Source organism: Phacochoerus africanus, chromosome 2, assembly GCF_016906955.1.
Source record: "Phacochoerus africanus isolate WHEZ1 chromosome 2, ROS_Pafr_v1, whole genome shotgun sequence".
NCBI lineage: Eukaryota > Metazoa > Chordata > Mammalia > Artiodactyla > Suidae > Phacochoerus > Phacochoerus africanus.
The window spans coordinates 28,774,296-28,794,766 of record NC_062545.1 but is presented as its reverse complement, the minus strand read 5'-3'; the positions used below and the strand labels follow the sequence as shown (position 1 = coordinate 28,794,766).

Genomic DNA, 20,471 nt, shown 5'->3' with positions numbered 1-20,471 from the left:
CTGAGCTAAGTTTGAACTGCTGGGGCACATGGGACACCCACAAAGCCAGTCAGCAGAAGTCGCAAACTCCTATAAGATTAAAGGAAAAATAAATTAGTGTGTACAGCGAATGAAAAAAAAGTCCCCAATCGTACAAGTGTATAAACGGAAGTAAAACTAAAACTCCCCTAAAATCCCCCAATCATCAATCCTTATAAATTCAGCGTTCATCTTCTCCCTTTACTTCTTTGGGAGCCCCTAGTTAAATGAACAAAGTCTTCCGTGGTTTTTATCTCATAAAACAGAGTCCCAAACTACACTTAAAACATGGATACGGATCTCTGTATCACAAGCTGTTTGACTTTTAAAACCATGCAAGCAAGCACAAGTGGGGTTTCCCGAGTTTTGCGGGGGACGGGCTGTTTAGAACCCTGTGGATTTTGCAGGTGTGTAATCCAGGGCAAACGCTGCATTCTGCAGGGGCAGAGGTGTGTAGGTGGGCGCCGCCTGGGCTGGGCAGGGTGGGTGGGGCCGGGCGTGTGCCTCAGGTGAGAATGAAGGGCAAGTGACAATGCGAAGGTGGCGTGTCAGCTCCAGGATCTGGGTGGAGAGTGAAAGCTCCGCTGAGGTGCCCCATGTGTGAGGGGTAAGAGCTTCAACGCCACGCGTTTTTAAGTGTCCTTTGTCAGCAAGTTAAACTAGAGATGTTCTTTTTATTAAAAAAAAAAAAAAAAGACCTAGCTAAATATCCTATAAAAACGTATGCTCCCATCCCCTACTACCTACCCCACCCCCACCAACTCAACATTCCCCGATCTCCAAGGAGCTGAGTGTTAAGCCCTGCCTAAAATCCAGTCTCGAGTGCGGGAGTTTCCCTACGCCTCCTGCCGCTAAGCGACAGTGAGGCAGAGCCCCGCGAGGTCAGTTCTGGTCCCCAGCAGCAAAGACAGTGGGGCGACGGTGGTGCGGCCACCAAGAAGGAGGGGCGGCGGCATCAGTGGGACTAGGCACGGGCCCGCGCGGTCGGTGCGGGGGAGCGGGGTTAGCGCAGGAAAAGGCGCCGCTGCGGCCCCCGGCCGCCCCTCCCTGGCCCCGGGCTCCCCGCCCGCGCGCTGCCCCGGCCTTCCCTCGCGCCAGGCGCAGCGCGGCGGCGCGAGAGCCAGAGGGGAGCGGCGGCCCAGCGGGGAAGGCAGCCCGGCGGGCGGCAGCCAAGGCGACCGCGGAGGCGGCGGGCAGGGCGCGTGCGCACTGCAGGGGCGCCAGATTTGGCGGGAGGGGGAGTGTCCAAAGCTCTTTGTTTGATGGCATCTCTGTTTACAGAGTTTACTCTTTAATATCAACCTGTTTCCTCCTCCTCCCTCTCCTCCTCCTCCGCGACCTCCTCCGCCTCCTCCTCCTTTTTCTCCTGAGAAACTTCGCCCCAGCGGTGTGGAGCGCCACTGCGCAGCCGGGGAGGGACGCAGGCAGGCGGCGGGCAGCGGGGAGGCGGCAGCCCGGTGCGGTTCCCGCGGCTCCAGGCGGAGCCCCGCGCCCGCCGCGCCATGGCCCGGAGACCCCGGCACAGGTAACGGGGATCCCGGGCGGGCGGCCGCGGGCGGGGGCGCGCTGGGGTCCAGGCGCCGGGAGAGCAGGTGGGAAGGCGTTCCCGGGTATTCTGCGGGGCTGTCAGATCCTACGAGGACCTAGAGCCCCTGCCTCGGCAGCAGAAGCCGCTCAGGGGACTGATGAATGGAAGAGTCTATGCGGGAAATACATCAGGGCGTCGGGAAGCACGCCCTGCGGCTCATTTTGCAAGTTGCACGGGGATATATTTCCCTCCAGGGGAGAAAAGCAGCACGTTCCAGCTGGGGGCAGAGTGTTGCCCACCAGTCTCAGGGAGCCCGCTAGGTCCCTGGCTTGATCCCGCGGTGTCCGCGAGGGAGTTGCAGAGTATTGTTGGATGCATTGAGATATGTTTGGACTTGGAAGTGCAGAGCATATGGCAGATACAGGGAAATGCCGGATTGTTTAGTAGCTGCAGGTAGTTCATTTAAATTTCATTCATTCTCTGAGGAGGGGAAGAAGAGTGTCAGCTGACAGGCGGCTGGAAAGAAGATTGCAGGGGTGCTAAGGGTCTCTACGTTTGCAAATTGCTTTAAGTCCGGGTTTTGAAGGTTATAACCATTATTCTCTGGAAGGCTTTTATTTCTAATGCAAACATTGCACACCCATCCACACGCGCCGCGCCGCACATGTCAGCACACTTGGGGAAGCTCGCCGGGTATCACGAGTGAAGTGCCCTTACGTTTTGGCCGGACAGAGGGGAATAGGGAGAGGAGGAGGGAAATAAAGGTCCGAACTGTCACTTGCTGGCGCTCCCGCTTCCAGCATTCTCTCGACTTCCCAGACTGGACGCGCCGGAGCTTCGAGCAAGCGGCTGGGTTGAGGGGGAGGGAGGACTCGCCCGACGGCGGTCAGGGTTGCCACTCAACGGAAAGGGACGGAGGTGGGCAGCACCCTAGGCCGCTGCCGCGCAACCGGGACGCAATCCCCGCGAGCTCTTCCCGTGTGCAAGAGGTTCTGGCGCGGCGCGCACACGTGGACGCGGCTGAGGTCGCCGCTCCTCCCCGCGCCCTGCTCCCGCCGCCCTAGGTCGCCCGGGCGGAGCAGGGGAGACGCAACGGATCCTCGCGAAGAGGTTCTGGGGAAAAGACTCCGGGGCAAAGCAAACTGACTCTCTTTTCCTCGGGTTGTTTGATGTTCTTGCACTTATTTGTTTTTGAATCGGCGGTCGCCAGTCCCTTGCAGAGAGCTGGGAAGTTGCAAAGAGCGTGGGTGTGGGCCCTGCAACAGCACCCTCCGTCGGGCCTGGCCGGGCGGGGAGCAGAACCAAGACCCGGCCAGGTGCTGGAAAATAAGACAGGCGACTTGGGGCGGGGATGGGGGGGGGGGGGGTGTCTGGCTTCCTTTGCCTCGCCCAGGGCCCGGCAGCGCGGGATGGAGGTGCTGCCCCTTAAGTAGTTTCACCTTCACCTTTGGGACCATACAGTAGAGCCGCTGAGGTCACCTATTTTTTTTTTCGAGAGCAGTAACTAGGGGGAAAAAATGGAGGAGGAGAAGGAGGGAGCTGGGAAGGGGTGCTGGGAGGAGGCGCGAGGGAGGCTCCGTTCCCCGAGATCAAGACTGTCCCCGCGGGGCGGGGCCGCGCAGGTTCCCTGTGGCTCTCAGGTAGCGGAGAGGGGAGGCGGCCAGGAGGGGCGGGAGCCTTGAACCTGCCTCAGGGGGAAGAGAAACCCGGCTGCGGGCTCGAAGCCGTTTCTTGCAGGACGAGCGTCAGTCAACTCGGCAGGGATTATTAACCAGGTCAGCGAAATGAGTCTGAACCCCTTTTCTAGAATCACAGTAGCGGCCACAAGGCACTTCCTCCCTCTCCCCTCCCTTTTCCCAACCCCCAACACTTCTTTTCTTTTTCGTTTCTTTGCACGGTTTGTTTCCTTGATAGAATGTAATATTCATAGTCGTACTCCTGTAACCACACCAGGTCTAGCAGGTGGGGGAGTCGGGTGCACCAAGCTTGAAATTAGCCTTTGAAAGTCTTCAGACTGTTGGGTCTGAGATCTTGTCAGAGCAGATAAAGGAAAAGTTATTTCAGGTCCTCAGTAGAAATTAATCATGCTACTTAGACGACGGGGACAATTTAGAGCGAGGAAATCGCATGCAAAGCTCAAAGGCAAGCCCTGTGCCTAGCCTGCTGATGGACCCAGGAGCTGACTGTATGAGCAGCCCTGGGCTTGCCCTGCTCCCCTCATGGCCTCTTCAGGACATGCGAAAGTCACAGACCACGTTTTCCCCCAAGACTTTGCTTTTGCACATCTCTGATTTTGCACATCTCTGCCTAATTTTTAAGAGTAACGGAAGACCTGGAGTTATCCTTTCTCAGCACTGGAAAGTACCTTAGAAGTGGAATCCAAGTCCTTCTGCACAGGCGAGGAACTAAGGTCGTGAGAGAGAGGAAGTGATTTGTCCAAGTCACGCAGCTAGGTGGAGGCAGAACTAGGACTGGCACCTTTGCCTCCAGAAGCCTAGTCCTGGTTGATGTGTTCTCTCTCACCTGATGTTGGCTGCCCCCTATAGGCGGCTGTCTTTGTTGCTTGTTCCCGGGTGTTTCGTTGCCAAGACAGTGGTGTCCAATAACTGGTTTGGAAAATGTAGTTCTCAGTTCTGGAAACATGGTCTCCAGATCCAATCACCCCCCCAAATTTAAATTCATTTGACTCTATGACACCACTTTCAGATGACTCTGGTTTTCTTGGTATCCCTGTTGTTTCACAAGGGTGCTGCTTCATTTGGGGATTTTCCAAGGAGTTCCCTATGAACCTTTCAGAAGATGCTGACCTACAGCTCTGGGCTTACAGTAACTATTTTCTCTCAATTTATGATGCTTGTGTTTTTATTAAAGGGAAACGCTGGTAATTATTAATCAGAACTTGTTTAGAGCCCCTTGTTGATAGTGTGGAACAGGATCAAGCTCTTGTTTAAAAGCATAGACACTAAATGAAAGGTGGTTATGGATCATAAATACAATTCAGTAGTTTTTGTCTGTGGTGGCATTTTAAGTTTGGATCACATCCTACTAGTTACTATGCATCCTGGAACTTTAGATTGTTTCCCAAAATAATAGTTTTGAATTATAAGAACCTCAAATTCAGGATTTTTGGTAAGCATTTTTGCTTGCTTGTAAAGGATGGGCAATACATTCTTGTAAGTTACCTTGGGAAGACAAAACCTGATTTGCAGTATAACTTTTCCCTTTTTTAGAATGATGATTTGCATTATGATATTGCTTCATGTCATTATTTTTGATGTTCTCATGTTGATGGAATTCTCAAGACTGCAATGATAAGTTTTAGCAAATTTTTAAGATAGTATGCTTTCCCTCATATCTTAAGTTTTATGAGTAAAATTATAACTAAAAGTAAACTGGCTGTAAAACGACTCTCATCCATTCATTATTTTATTAATAAACAATAAGTAGAGAATTACTTCAAAAGTCATCAAAATTCATAGTTTTGGTCAAGTAGGTAAAAGAAAAAACTCTTTTGAAAACTGTAATTGGTTCTTTTTAAACCCATCTGGGGGAATCCCTCAGTTTTGCATTAGGTACATTTTAAGATCTTACAAATGCCATTCAGTCGGAGGTAGAAAAAACGTAAGTAAGATTCTGACTATCATGTGGCCTAATTATTTACTTGGTTACTCTGGAAACTGAGGATTGTAAATGTGGCAGCAGGTTGGATCAACCTGGCCTGGAGTTTTGACCTGTTTGATGTAATGTTATTTACAAAGCAGTGTGATCACTTACCCATACTCAGGTTTTTAAATCTTTTCCTCTTAGATTCTCTTAATCTTCTAATCTTTAAGGGATGACTATAATTATATTGTTGGGTATATCACTTCTTGATTTTTTTTCTCTTAAAAAAACACCAGTCCCACAAGGATAACATAGTTGGATTGTTTATAGTATATGAGAAATATTATTTAAATGATGTGATGTATGCCAAAGATGTCGAGTGTGTACTTATATAAAGGACTTGGGCTCTTATTCCTTTTATTGTCCTTAACATTACGTTTTAAACTTAAACTTTCATTGGTTGGAAGGTTGCCAACTGTGTAACCTGTCACTGGTCTAACATCAACAACAGGTTTAAACATGCAGAGTGATAGAAAGTGCCAGGTCCTTTGCCGTATCTGTGGATACCAATAACAGCAAAGCCAGTTTACAACACTAGAGCAACAGAATGCCAGAAACAGCCTTGTTGTGCTGGTTTTCAAAGTTTTATCTTCGTAACCTTTGAAAAGATGGTTGAGGAGGTTTTGTGTACATTTTGTAACCCAGTAGTTTAAATCCTACTGTTTCAGTCCGAGTCTGCCCACTTTTATTTCTGCAGCATCTACAGCAGTGACGAGGATGATGAAGACATTGAGATGTGTGACCATGACTATGATGGGCTGCTTCCCAAGTCTGGAAAGCGTCACTTGGGGAAAACTAGGTGGACCAGGGAAGAGGTAACTAATCCTGTTAACAAAACATGGTAACAAACCGAGAGTGCATCCATCGATGAAGTGAAAAAATTTCAGCTAAACTCATTGGCCAGCTCCTTGAAATCTTAGTCTGCCTGTGCAGCAGGCTTACTGCCTACTACTCCCCAGCAACGACACTCTACCATCCTTTCCCAAACTCTTTGTAGTTGTTTGAATGTCCTCCTGTCACTTTGTTTTATCTGTGTCTCCCTCTGCCTCTTCTGTTCTTGTCCTTTTCCCCTTACTACCTCTTCATCATTGGTGAAGATATCACTTCTGTGAAGCCATCCCTGGCTTCCCCAGACAGGTTGGATGTGTCCTCCAGCCACTGGTTACATGTTCTTACTTATTGTTGCTGTAACGTGTTACCCTCCCCTATCCCCATCCCACCCCCACAGTAGATGGTAAGTCTGCTGAGGGCAGGGCTAAACATCTCTTCATTTTTGTGTTCCCTGAACCCAGAATCATTCACCACAAAGTGGGATATTAACAAATGTTCCCTGAACAAATGAATGAATTACTAGTTCCAAAAACAAAACAAAAGAATAAAGCAAAACACTCATAGAACCAATCTTGTTATGGTGGGTTCATTTGATGTTCTTGACATCTCATATTACCCAAAGAACTATACATAAGCTGTCTGTTCTGAAACCATTCAAAAATGGGTGGAGATGTGTCTGCTTCTCGCCTCTCTTTCTCTGCTAGGTTATCAAAAGCTTGATCTTTATTGGAATGGAAAAATGCAAAGAAAAAGTGCTTTTTTTTCTTTCTTTAAAGTTCTCAAAAGAGTTTGCAACCAATTGTAGAGACATTTATGTTAGAATAAATGGTATTGATTCTTCAGTTTCATTCTGCTCTCCTTCACTTAAACCAGAGCCTCTGTTGATATCCAGTGGAATATCCAGTGAGGTCCATAGGAAATGCAATTTTACTTATGGAAATGGTGCACTTGGTTGATTCTTAATGATTTAGAAGTTCTGTTACCAACACTGGTTTCCTAATGGCTGTCTCTGTGTCATACCAGGGTCACTATGTGTGACAGTTACCTTTGCAGGAACATAAGGATTCTCCTTTGCTTGGAAATGTTGAGAAAGACACTTGGGAACTGAAAGATGTCATCCTAATGATTAGTGTCTTTTGTGGTCTAATAAGTCTTGTCTCCTCTAAATTGTGAACATATTGATACAAAAACAAAATGGTTTTCTTGCATCATACATGCCTTCAAGTTTAAGAAAAGTATCTTCCAGTTTTTATATGAAAGAGGTTGAACTTACTAAATGTGAGGATAGAGCTTGAACTATTTCTTATTGTGATCCTGTCTATTGCCATAGTTCAGTGTCTATTGAATCAAACACTGGAGTTCATTATTTTTTTCCCCACAAAGTAAAACTTTTGAAAGGTGCCATATAGTACCAGCAAGGGCCTACTGTATAGGACGGAAGGTACAGGAACTATACTCAATATCTTGCAATAACCTATAATGGAAGAGAATGTGAAAAAAGAATATATATATATAAAAAATATATATATTCATAACTGAATCACTTTGCACATACCTGAAAGTAACACAACATTGTAAATCAACTATATTTAAATTTAATTTTTTTTAAAGTTACCATACATTAAACATTCAATATACCAGGAATCACACTAAATATTTTTCATAATTAACCCATATAATCCCCATATAATCCTGTTTACATCGTCATTCCCGTTGTATCGATGACAATACTAAGGCCCAGAAAAGCAAAATTATATATCCAAGCTTATACAATGAATTAATAGCTGAGTCGAGATGCAGACTCTGGTCTTCCTGACTCTAAATAAATCTGCTCTAATCTAAACCAGTATAGCACATTTATACTTGTTGAATTTGGATATTTTTGAAAGATTTTTTGATTGCTATTGGTTCCATTTTAACTCTAACTTAAATAGAGTTACACAGTAAATGACTGATATCCTAGGATTACCTTTAAATGTCTTAGGATGAAAAGCTAAAGAAGCTGGTGGAGCAGAATGGAACAGATGACTGGAAAGTTATTGCCAATTATCTCCCGGTAAGTTAGTAATTTTTTATTTCTGTAAAAGGAAGTCTTCTTCAAAGATTTAAATAAGAAATTCTAGAGATGACATTAAGACATTACATATTTGCTCATATTTAAGAAGTATGGGAGAACTGTCTTATCCATAACTTATGTTTATATTGTAATGCGTGTAATGAAAGTTTGTGAATATGTTGTTAAAGGATTATTACAGCGTATTTTAAATATTTGCTTCTTATTTTATTCCATTTTTTTGAATAATGTAAATTAACATTTTGATGGTTCGTTATGTGGTAACAACTCGTAATATTTCCCCCCAAGTCGGCTTCTTTAAAATAAAATTTCCTCTTTTTTCAATAGCCATAATTTTGGTACCCTGGTTTAAAATTTTGGAAACTTTTTTAGACTTATCCCATCTCCCATCCCCCATACCCGATCAGTGACTAGGGAATCCAGGATTCCTTTGTTTTTTCTCCTCACTGTTCTGCATGTTCGCCCCCCCTTCCCTCTTCTCTGGATCATTGCATTGGCTTCTTAACTGGCTCCCCTGCTTGTAGCTTTCCAGGTTCCCACCATCCCAAACGCCATTGACAGATGACACTTCCTCAAACGCAGCTGTACCCTGCTTTTCAAAGCCAGCAACAGTGACTTAGGGTCTCACAAATTAAGTCAACTGTCTCGACCTAGCACCCAGGGGCCCTCCCAGATGGTCTCAACTTAGAGCCCCAGTTCTGTTTCCTACTTCCTCTCTGTAAGCAGGTTTGTTTAATTCATTTCTGCTTCCCCTCCTGAGGGCTTTTGTCCCTGATGATGCCACCTCCTAAAATGTTCCATCCATCCTTCAAAGTCCATGTCAGGAACTTTTCTGGACTAGTTCTAAGGAAATGCAATTTCTCCTCCTATGGAGACACTCCTTTTCCTACCAGTATCATTTTGCTTTGGTCTCTTCTTGCATATGAATCAAATTCTGCCCTCTATTAGTTAATTATGTATTTGTTTTTGACTTCTATAAGATTAAAAGCTCTTGCAGAGTCCATCCTTATTCATCTTTATTTATTTCTTCTGCCCTATTAACACTTGCAGTCCTAAATTGCAGCCCATCCCTTACTTTGAATGGAAATCAAACTTGAGTCATTTACAGTGGGTTTCCATAAAAGGCCGACATCAATATGAAATCTCTCTGAAGTCGTAGTCCATGCGGATACTTCCAACATGCACCACACTGAGGTTAAGGTTAAGTTAAACTGACAACCAGATAGGTAAATATGTCCTTTAGTTCACATGGCAGGACTCTTTCCCTCGGGAGGCAGAGCTTCTAATTTTATTATTTCAATATTTTCAACTTGGATATAGTCTTTGTATATTCCTTAGCTGTAAGTAATGAGGGAGAGGTGGGTTCTCCAAACATGCCCTAAAATGTTCTTGAATGTTTTTATTGTATATTGTCCATGGCTGATTTGTATTACAACCAAGTCTTCATGTGCTTATCATATCTCTATGACAGTGCATACTTTTATCTTATTTGCCTAGAATCGAACAGATGTGCAGTGTCAGCACCGATGGCAGAAAGTACTAAACCCTGAGCTCATCAAGGGTCCTTGGACCAAAGAAGAAGATCAGAGAGTAAGTTCTCTCTTCACTGGTGTCTGAAGCACAATTATGAATATTCCCCAGACATCTTTGTTGAATGTTTCCCAACTTGAGGAAACAGGTAAAGTGTGCAAACAGGAAACAGAGGACTCCATTCCCATATTTCCCATGAATGAAAACAGATGTTCAGAAGTTTTCTAAAGATCTTGTACCATGAAGAATGATTACACTGACTCATTACATAACATTAAAACATAGGTTATTTTTGTGTGTTTATCTGAAGGTGATAGAGCTTGTACAGAAATACGGTCCGAAACGTTGGTCTGTTATTGCCAAGCACTTAAAGGGGAGAATTGGAAAACAATGTAGGGAGAGGTGGCATAACCACTTGAATCCAGAAGTTAAGAAAACCTCCTGGACAGAAGAGGAAGACAGAATTATTTACCAGGCACACAAGAGACTGGGGAACAGATGGGCAGAAATCGCAAAGCTACTGCCTGGACGGTAATAATATGTCAAAAAATATATTGATTGGGAAGAATGAGGGAATGGGTATTGAACATTCTGTTTTAAAAATGTATGTTGAGTGAATTACATTCTTATCAATGGTAAATGTTTCACTAGATAAACCAGATCCATAGCTTTGACAAGTGGAAGACATCTTAGAGTTTATCTGGTTGAGGACTTCTAAAATCCACCCAAGAGTGAGCCTTGGGCCAACTGATTGAACTTTTCCTGAGCCCCAGTTACCCCATTTGCAAAATGGGTTATAACCTACTTCACAGGGCCAGTGTCAGTAAAGTGAAATGAATATCAAAGCACGTTGTAAACTATAAAACTAGAAGGAAACCGGAGTTTCTGTCGTGGCTCAGCAGAAACGAATCCAACTAGTAGCCATGAGGTTGCGGGTTTGATCCCTGGCCTTGCTCAGTGGGTTAAGGATCCCGAATTGCCGTGAGCTGTGGTGTAGGTTGCAGACGTGGCTTGGATCCCGTATTGCTGTGGCTGTGTTGTAGGATAGCAGCTGTAGCTCCCATTCCACCCCTAACCTGGGAACCTCCATATGCCGAGGGTGTGGCCCTAAAAAGAAAAAATAAATAAATAAATAAACAAACTAGAAGGAAACCAAGAGTAGACAGTTTGTCTCTGGTCTGGGTTCACACAGCTGGTTAACTGACCGAAAGGCATTTGGCTACCATTTTCCCGAAACCCTGTTCATTTCAATATACCTCTTGGCTTAATTTTTTTTCTCTTGAATAAAGAAAGATGGTACTTCTAGAATTATCATACTGCTTCCAGCTTCTTACATAATGTTATTGTTACGCTTTTTAATGAACAGGGCACGAAAATGACCTCATTTTGAGGGGTATCTGTGGAAGCGCTTGTTTCCCTTTAAACAGTTTGTAACTGATTTTGTTTAATTTGGAAGATACTTTTTACTATAAATAGTACATAAAAATATTGTAAGATAGGGACTATCTTAAGTATTTTTATTCTTGCAACTCATAACCCCAAAGTGGAGCAAGGGTCCTTTCAAAGGCCGTGGCTCTGATGGATGATGCAGTGTTCACTTGTGATGCTCCAAAGCATTTCCTCCCTCGTGGTTCCGTGTAAGCCCCGAGAACTCAAGAGCTTAATAAAAGGAGGCCTTGTCTCCCCTATGGTCTGAGAGGATATGCTGTTGATTCTTCTAAAAATTGAAGGGGCCATTGAACTTCCTCTTTCCTTAAGTTGCATTCCCCCACCCCCCATCGACATAGTAAAAGGCAGGCTTAAAACGGTTTTTTTGAATTGAGAAACTGTTTTCCTGAGAATTGAAAAACTGTAGTAAAAAATGCTTTGCAGTGTGAAAGTGCATTGGGAGTCAATCTCTTTCCCTTCTGGATTCCAGTTTATATTTTCACCTCTGGTTATGGGTCCATTTGTCTGGTTATGGAACAATTTGAGGTGGTTTCCAAAAGGTGGGAGTTGTTTTTTCTTTCTTTCTTTTTTTTACTCAAAATCTCTGGCTGGTACTAGTCTAGATAAAGAGTAGACATCGATGTGGCAACCACATCATTATTGGTCACCAGACTTTACTGAGTGTCTGTTGTGGTGTGTAGGCCCTCCTAAGCCACGCTGAAAAAGAGTATTTTCTAGCACAGCTGGAACTTTAAGTTGTATTAGAGTCTTATACCACAGACAATCAGCATAAACATGAGGGTGTTGAATTGAAAATACTCTTTCTTATCAAAGACACAAAATGGCTAAAAGATTTCAACATTTATGGAGAACTATTAATGTTCCATATTTTGTGATTTAGAGAAACCTATGGATTTTTAATTAGATCATAGGGGAAGCATGATTTTTAGGAGGCAAAGAAGGCAGAAACAAACAAAAAGAAAAGGAAGGTCTCTGTTAGAAACAGTTTTCTGCCAATTAACTGTAATCTGAATTGAAATTTTTGTTTGTAAAATGTGTATATGATATATTTCTGTGCAGAACTGATAATGCTATCAAGAACCACTGGAATTCTACAATGCGTCGGAAGGTCGAACAGGAAGGTTATCTGCAGGAGTCTTCTAAAGCCAGCCAGCCGCCAGTGGCCACAAGTTTTCAGAAGAACAGCCATTTGATGGGGTTTGCTCATGCACCACCTTCAGCTCAACTCCCTCCAACTGGCCAGCCCTCGGTTAACAACGACTATTCCTACTACCACATTTCGGAAGCACAAAACGTAAGCCCCTCCCGAGGATTTCGTTTAATGAGAGAGATGGTTATTTCAGCTGCAAATAATCACAATGCCTTGCAGTTGCATACGTCTCAGAGAGCCTTCCTAAACATGATCATGATGGATCGACAGCGGTAGACGTTGTCATCCCTGATGTGGATCCGGAAGTGAGGCTGTTAAGTGGCTGGTCCAGGGTCACACAGCTCACAGAGATAGTACAGACTAGAATCCAAGTTGTTGGCGTCTAACTTGCTGCTTCAAATCTAACTTGATGTTAGCTTTTGAATGAAACTGTACTACTGCTGAAGAAGAATGGGGGCATGGAGGTACAGTTGTATCTAATACTTTCCCAAGATGAAAAAAGTGAAGGTAATATTACATTTAAAGAGGAGATAATTTGACACTGAAATTTAACAGATAATTGTAAATTCAATTCTGGTAGTGACCTAGCCGAAATGTCTTAATTTATTAATTCAGTAAAGGTTTACCTTCTTACTATGAATCAGGAGCATTTTCTTGACATTATTTTGCCCTCCTTTGAATCAGCATGATTCCCTCATCATTTCTTTGTATTTATGGGAAGAAGTCTTTGTAATGGGTGGGAAATGAAGAATAAAGAGGGAAAAAAAATCAAGAAGCTTTAATCTTAATAAATGATGAAACTTACCTAAGAATACAACACTCATAAGCAAATTCTATGCAAAACATATTCATAAATCATTTTTACTCTTCTCTATCTGTTCCATATATTTGACTACAGACTTTCCTGAAAGGTCTTAGGTGAATGAAACTCTAATAATTCACAGGTTTACTAAAACCCTGATAATTCACAGAAAAATATTTTTTACTTACAAACAGCTAGTGCCATCAGCTTTCCCCATCAAAACTTCTTCCATATACTCTTGAATGTATTTTAGATTATATGTTTCTTTCCGTTGTTCTCTAAGTGATACTTCCTGTCAGGATCCATGAGCCCTTTAAATCTCTTTCACTATGATACGTTAGCTCTTTAATCTTTGTGAAAGGCTTGGCTAAAATTTCAAATGAGAGTTGGATTTTTTTAATGTGTTTCTTTTGCTTAGTGAATTTTATCAGAAAAGTTTTTGTTTTCTTTTCTTCTTAGTCCTAGAGCAAAACTCCAGGAAGCCAAGTCCCCTGAAGCATGTGTCACCATGAATGACTCGAGCCCTTTGTTTGTTTTGCCTTTTTGATGTAGGTCTCCAGTCCTGTCCCGTATCCTGTAGCGTTACATGTAAATATAGTCAATGTCCCTCAGCCAGCTGCTGCAGCCATTCAGGTAAGCCCATTTCAAGATCATTTCATAAAGAAACTCATTCGCTGCTAGAGGCACAGCTGTACTTCTTCCATCTAAACCCTCATTTCCACCTGCCCCACAGACGTAAAAAGAAAAGGGGAAATCCTGGAGAGGTGGGTGGAGTTCTGGCCTGCCACCCACACTTCCAGAGTGATGGGCATTGGATTTCCTTGAGTCTTTGATATCAGAAGTTGAAACAGGGAGTTCCCGTCTTGGCGCAGTGGTTAACGACCGACTAGGAACCATGAGGTTGAGGGTTCGATCCCTGGCCTTGCTCAGTGGGTTAAGGATCCGGCGTTGCCGTGAGCTGTGGTGTAGGTTGAAGATGCGGCTCAGATCAGGCGTTGCTGTGGCTCTGGCATAGGCCAGGGGCTACAGCTCCGATTCGACCCCTAGCCCGGGAACCTCCATATACTGCAGGAGCGGCCCAAAGAAATAGCAAAAAGACAAAAAAAAAAAAGTTGAAACAACTCTTCTAGCATCAGGTTTCACGTTTAACATTCACACAGACGTTTCTACACTGGCCACATTCAGTTGATGTTGCTTCCATGCCAAGGCTCCTGGGTTCTGTGTGGGCCTTCCTGAAACAAGGTCCACAACCATTGTATTTGCAGCTTCCAACCAGGGCTTTGTCTTTTTGCTCCCTTACCTGTCAATTTCAGAGACACTATAACGATGAAGACCCTGAGAAAGAAAAGCGAATAAAGGAGTTAGAGTTGCTCCTGATGTCGACTGAGAATGAACTCAAAGGACAGCAGGCTTTACCGGTAAGACAGTCACCAGGTACTTGCATGGGGCGGGGGATGTGGCTCGACCTCGCTGCTCTTCTGTATCTTTTCCCTTATCTTCTAAATACCACACTGAATAAGACTCTGTATATCCATTAATAATGTTTAAACACCAAGAGGTGTCTTGTAATAAAATTCAGTTGGTATCAAGACGTATGTTGATTAAGTTGTGTTGCAATGGAAATTCAATATCCACCTGTGATTCTTATCATCCATTTTCTTTTCTTCAGAAGGGTCGTAATCCATTCAAAGACTAGCAGAGATAAAATGGCATTTTGGATTTATTTTCCTTTTACAAACCTGTGTATCTGGCTGGTGCCTGTTCATTTGCTTTTTTGTTGTTATTTTCTTAAGCTAGATTTTTTTTTTTTTGTCTTTTATCTTTTTAGGGCCGCACCTGAGGCATATGGAGGTTCCCAGGCTAGGGGTTGTATCAGAGCTGCAGCTGCCGGCCTACACCACAGCCACAGCAATACGGGATCCAAGCCACGTCTGCGACCTACACCACACCTCACGGCAACGCCAGATCCTTAACCCACTGAGTGAGGCCAGGGATCGAACCCACATCCTCACGGATCCTAGTCGGGATTCATAAACTGCTGAGCCACGAAGGGAACTCCAAGTTAGATTTTCTTTATCGTTTCAAACATAACTTGATGCATGTTCGGTACACATATGTAAAAAAGATATACAAACTCTCTCCATAAATAACATAAATGGCTCTTTTTTGTTTGTATGCACAAAAGCTGTGAATTTTGACATCTTTTCTAGTGACTGGATAGCAATCTGGGAAAGCAGGCTTTACTTGGTAACACATGTAGTTAACCGACAAAGAGAATAAAAGAGATGTGATACCCAATAGGTATTCTTAGGACTACATTTCCTTTTGGTTAAATAATAAAATGGTTATATGCATAGGATAGTTCGACCACTTTTTAACTTTAGTTAATGTTTTGCAATTTCTCCTGTTGCGTGGTCATGCTGAAAGGAGACTTCTGTTAATTTGCTCTTCTGCTTTCCTAACCACGTTGATTTGGCAGCCCTTCACTGCATCAGTGCAATCCGTAGCATTAAAAAGGAATAGAAGCCACAAGAATATATGCAGATAAAAGCGACTTTGACTCTTGAATCCTCCAGTCTTTCTGTAGGTTAGAGTGAGAAGAGCCCAGTTCTTAATGCGCAGCCAACATTTTTGGTCCTATTGGAAATTATGTCAACTAGATTTTTTTTTTAAGTTTTTATTTTTAGTATTTATTTATTGGCCTCGACCTCAACACATGGAAGTTCCCCGGCCAGGGACTGAACCTGCACCACAGCAGTGCCCTGGGCCACCGCAGTGGCAATGCTGGCTTCTTAACCTGCTGCGCCACAAAGGAACTCCTCAAAAAGATGTTTGAGACATTGCACGTGAGAGTTATACTTTGTAAGCTAGTCCCTGTATTTGCAGGCTAAACAAAAGGATGGCAATTAAGGTAATGATAAAGATGGCAGGCTCTACCACTATTCAAAAGTGGGGTCTTGCATTGATAAAAGGAAACATCTTGACAACTGTTTCATAGGCGCAAGTTTTGGATGATGCAACTACTTTTATCTTTCCTCTAACAGCATCTGATACCTTGTGCAACTTCATTGCTAAGTTCCTTCTCCCTTTCTTCTCCCCGCTCTTTCTTTATTCCCCTGCCCCCCTCCTTAGACACAGAACCACACATGCAGCTACCCCGGGTGGCACAGCACCACCATTGCCGACCACACCAGACCTCATGGAGACAGTGCACCTGTTTCCTGTTTGGAAGAGCACCACTCCACTCCATCTCTGCCTGTGGATCCTGGCTCCCTACCTGAAGAAAGCGCCTCTCCAGCAAGGTGCATGATCGTCCACCAAGGCACCATTCTGGACAATGTTAAGAACCTCTTAGAATTTGCAGAAACACTTCAATTTATAGATTCTGTAAGTAGAATTTTTAAGGCAAGTTAATGTTTTTGAAAGGGGAATTAGAAAACCCACTTCTCAAATCATTGCCATTTTTTGTAGCAAATATCATGTTACTAGCATATATTAACGTGAAGGTAAAAGTATGATTTTAGTTGTTGTGTATATGTTTTTTTCAATATGTGATGTCTTAGGCTACCCAGAAAAGGTAGCTTTTCACACATCTCCTTCAAAATGGATATTTTTTAGAATAGTAAATTGAATGGCCTGTACATAGAGCTTGAGTTACAGGGATGATATTTAAAGTGTTTTAACCTTTTTTTAAACTTTGTTTATTCCTTGTATTTCCCTAGCATTTTGCTTTATTTTTGGATAGCACCTTAGGAATTACATTCACTCAGAGCTAAAGCCATGTTTCAGTGTGTTTGAAGTGGCAGTAAGATTCGCGGGTGGTGCATGGCTTTCTCCACAAAATACTGATTATTGATTACCCAGCCAAACTGGTTTACTGAGAGATAAACCATCTTTAGTGAAATAACCTTGAGTACAGGACCACAAACGCAGATACTCAGTTCCTTTCCTTTGTTCCCCAGTTGGTTAAAAAGCATTTGCTGCACACCCATCAGACAGGAGATGGACATTGCCAAAACGTGCCATCAAAAGTCTTTCTTTTTGCTTTGGATTGCATGCAAATGACAGAGTCCGGGAGGTGCCTGGGTAGGGCCAGCCTTGAGGCAGCTTTGGAGGCGCACCACCACGCAGTGTACCCGAACGACGGCTCATCCCGAAGCTGTTTGTCGGGAAGTCAAACAAGCGGGCCAGGTGTTCTCTTTGCATTCAGCATCTCTTTCTCAGTGCTGTGTTTCAGGTGATGGCACACATCATGCACACACTGTCTCAAAGTTCTGCACCTCCCACATTGTTTCAGGATGCTTCATCGTGGGGTGATCTCAGCAGTTTTGAATTCTTTGAAGAAGCAGATTTTTCAGCTAGCCAACACCACGCAGGCAAAGCCCTCCAGCTTCAGCACAGAGAGGGCAATGTGAATAGACCTGCAGGAGAGCCTAGCACGAGGGCGAACAAACGCAAGTTGAGTGAGGGTTCGCTTGACCCGCTCAAGCCCCTCTCTCCTGCGAGGCCCGGCACAATTCCACGGGTCATCCTTCGAAAAAAGCGGGGCCAGGCCAGCCCCTTAGCCACTGGACACTCTAGTTGCTTGATATTTGCTGACGTCAGCAGTTCAACTCCCAAGCGTTCCCCTGTCAAAAGCCTACCCTTCTCCCCTTCGCAGGTAGAGCACAGTTTCTGCACAGCTGTTACTAATTTTCAGCAGACACCTGAGCCTTAATAATCTAGAAACTAATCCTTTGGAACAAATGACTAACTACTGTTGTCTTCACTGATTTCGTTCCGTTGATGTTTCTAGCTGTTGCTAAGTCACAGTGCCTCCCAGAGTTGGAGGCAGTCTGTAGGCTGACTGATGATTTTGTCATAATTCTCTCTCTGACTTTTTGGTGATTTGAAAGATGGTCAGTTGCATGGGATGTGCTTTTCTTTCCTTCAACACTAGAGTTTAACATTTCTCTCCATTCCTCTTCTTCCATCCCTTCCCTCCCGTTAAAAACCTTTACAGATTTCCTGCCTCTTTGTTCACTTATTATTCTATGATTCACTGACCCTGGGGAGGAGGGAACTAAATTATGTTTAGATAATGTTTGAACTGCAACTAGAAAATTTAAAGGTTCCAATCCATCTTTAGGTGGAGAAGTTTTGGAAGAAAATGAGGAACAAATGCTTAAGAAAAATAACGTATGTTCTAATTTCAATTTCTCAACATTGGCTCTTTTGAGTTGTGCCATAATATTTTATTAGCACAGTTTTGGCCAATGAATAGTCTTGTTTCATATAGTTTTTTAAGGGATGAAAATCATAATTCTTATTAAAGACCTGTGTTCCTTAATTTTGAAAATAACTGAAGTTATAGATAATTTGGCACTTTAAAATACTTTTCCAATTATGTCTGTTGACATGATATGCCTACTGGAAAAACTATCTTGTTTTTTGCTTATATTTTCCAATCTTGATTCTGGAGAATATTAGTTTTATAAGACTTTAATGATATTCCAGGAAAAACATCTAAATATATAGATATGTAAGTCTGGGAAACACTGAATCAAACAAAATTAAAATGGTTCCTTTACTGCAAGGCCTCTCGGGGTTTTAATATACTGATGTACCTTGTGAATTTCCAGGAGGAGATTACTCTACATATATTTCCCCAATTTTTTTTTTTACCTTGCAGTTGTCTGAGGAACATCTATTATGTTTCCAGAACCTTAGTGTTCTAAGAGATACAGCTTGTTATTCAAGAATTTTCCAGATAATGTCAACTTTCTATAACAATGGTTCGTAGATCATTAAAGAGAAAAAACAAAGCATGAAAGAAAAACAATGATTACTTTCCCCAAAAAAATCACATTAAAGCTTTTAATGTTAATAAGAGTGCTTCTCATTCTCTTTGATGGCAAGTGTCATTTATTGAGAATGTTTTCTTAGGATCTTGCAAATTGTTCAGCATTGACTGTAGATCTCATTTCTCGGAAATCAAATTCCCAATCTTAGGTGCTCTATTGAAATAAAACACTGTGTGCTTGTTAACATTATTATTTCATACAGTGGGTCAGTAAAACATACCTGCTTGTTAACAACCCGTGATTCTTAAACTGGACTGAGTAAAGAATTAGTGTTTAAGGTTTTTTTTTCCTTTCTTCTCATATTTAGTTCTTAAACACTTCCAATAACCATGAAAACTTAGACTTGGAAATGCCTTCTTTAACGTCCACGCCTCTCAGTGGTCACAAATTGACTGTTACAACACCATTTCATAGAGACCAGACTGTGAAAACGCAAAAGGAAAATACAATGTAAGTCCTTGTTTCAATATAAAAATTATTTTTATGTTAATATTTATATAATATATTTATATTTATAGTAATTATTTTATAGTAATATTTATATTTATACTAATAATTAATAGCATATCATCTCCAAATGTCTGATCCACTTATGTGCATGTAATTTTACTGATTGACTTTTTGTATACATAATCATGTATATTTCCATGTCCTGGACATGTTAGAATCACCTGGGGTAGAAGGTGGGAGAATAAACTAAATTGCCTTTTGTAGTTCACTTCAGAATTTCCTATGAATGCAGAGGTAGTTTTTGTATGAATTTTCCATTCAGTTTTTCTGTTTGTTCAATAAGACCTTTTCTTCTTCACTGAAAACAAGATTTTCAACTTTCTTTCCTCCCTGATTATAAACTTCAGAATGAGTCTGGTTCTTTAGGTCATTTTAAAGAAATCTTTTCTTTTTGAAATTTAGCTGTAGATAGGACCTCTTTTGTCATCCACAGGGAAATTATATAATTAGAAGTCAAGGAGTGGTTAAACCTTCATTTTTCCCCCCATTTTTGGGCACCCCATGGTATGTGGAGTTCACCCTCTGGGGATCAGATCCGAGCTGCAGTTGTGACCTATGAGGCAACACTGTATCCTTAACCCATGGTGCCAGGCTGGGATCAAACCTGTGACCCAGTGCTGCAGAGACACCACGTCCATTGCACCACAGTGGGAATTCCTAAGCCTCCATTTATATTCCATAAAGGCTTAACCAATTCAAAGAAATGGCAGACAACATCAATATGAATAATAAGAAACCTTTTTAATGCAATTTTATTATTTCCAAGTATAATAAATAAATTTTAAAAGGTTAACATATGTTTTCTGTTGTGAGTAGATAAAAGATAAAGAATAGATAAAAGTGACTTGTAGATGACACCAGATCTTCCCATGCTTATGGTCCTTATAAGGACTTAGGGGCACTACATGTGTTTTCAGAATGATTAAAGAAAGAAGAGAAACATTAGTTTCAGGGTATAATATTTTGAAATATTTGGCAATATGTGATGTACATATTATCTTTTCCTTAACAATGCATATATGATTCACCACCATACCCTATTCCATATTAGTAACAGAGGTTATCATATTGAG

At 42.5% G+C, this 20,471-nt stretch overlaps 1 protein-coding gene across 3 annotated transcripts in view; it reads left to right on the top strand.

Moving 5' to 3' along the window:
• Window positions 1–906: 906 nt before the first annotated feature.
• MYB (MYB proto-oncogene, transcription factor) overlaps window positions 907–20,471 on the top strand; it is a 36,936-nt gene continuing 17,371 nt past the window's right edge. Inside the window, exons 1-11 of one of the 3 annotated variants that reach the window (XM_047758211.1) lie at window positions 1,334–1,543; window positions 5,907–6,024; window positions 8,025–8,096; window positions 9,612–9,704; window positions 9,955–10,175; window positions 12,153–12,387; window positions 13,598–13,678; window positions 14,359–14,463; window positions 16,178–16,432; window positions 17,343–17,705; window positions 19,196–19,338. In XM_047758211.1, coding sequence (XP_047614167.1) covers window positions 1,521–1,543; window positions 5,907–6,024; window positions 8,025–8,096; window positions 9,612–9,704; window positions 9,955–10,175; window positions 12,153–12,387; window positions 13,598–13,678; window positions 14,359–14,463; window positions 16,178–16,432; window positions 17,343–17,705; window positions 19,196–19,338 — 1,709 coding nt within the window. In that variant the 5' untranslated portion in view covers window positions 1,334–1,520. Of the gene's footprint in view, window positions 1,544–3,042; window positions 3,322–5,906; window positions 6,025–8,024; window positions 8,097–9,611; window positions 9,705–9,954; window positions 10,176–12,152; window positions 12,388–13,597; window positions 13,679–14,358; window positions 14,464–16,177; window positions 16,433–17,342; window positions 17,706–19,195; window positions 19,339–20,471 lie in introns of those variants that run through there. The other 2 variants (XM_047758197.1, XM_047758206.1) reach the window with 2 other exon arrangements.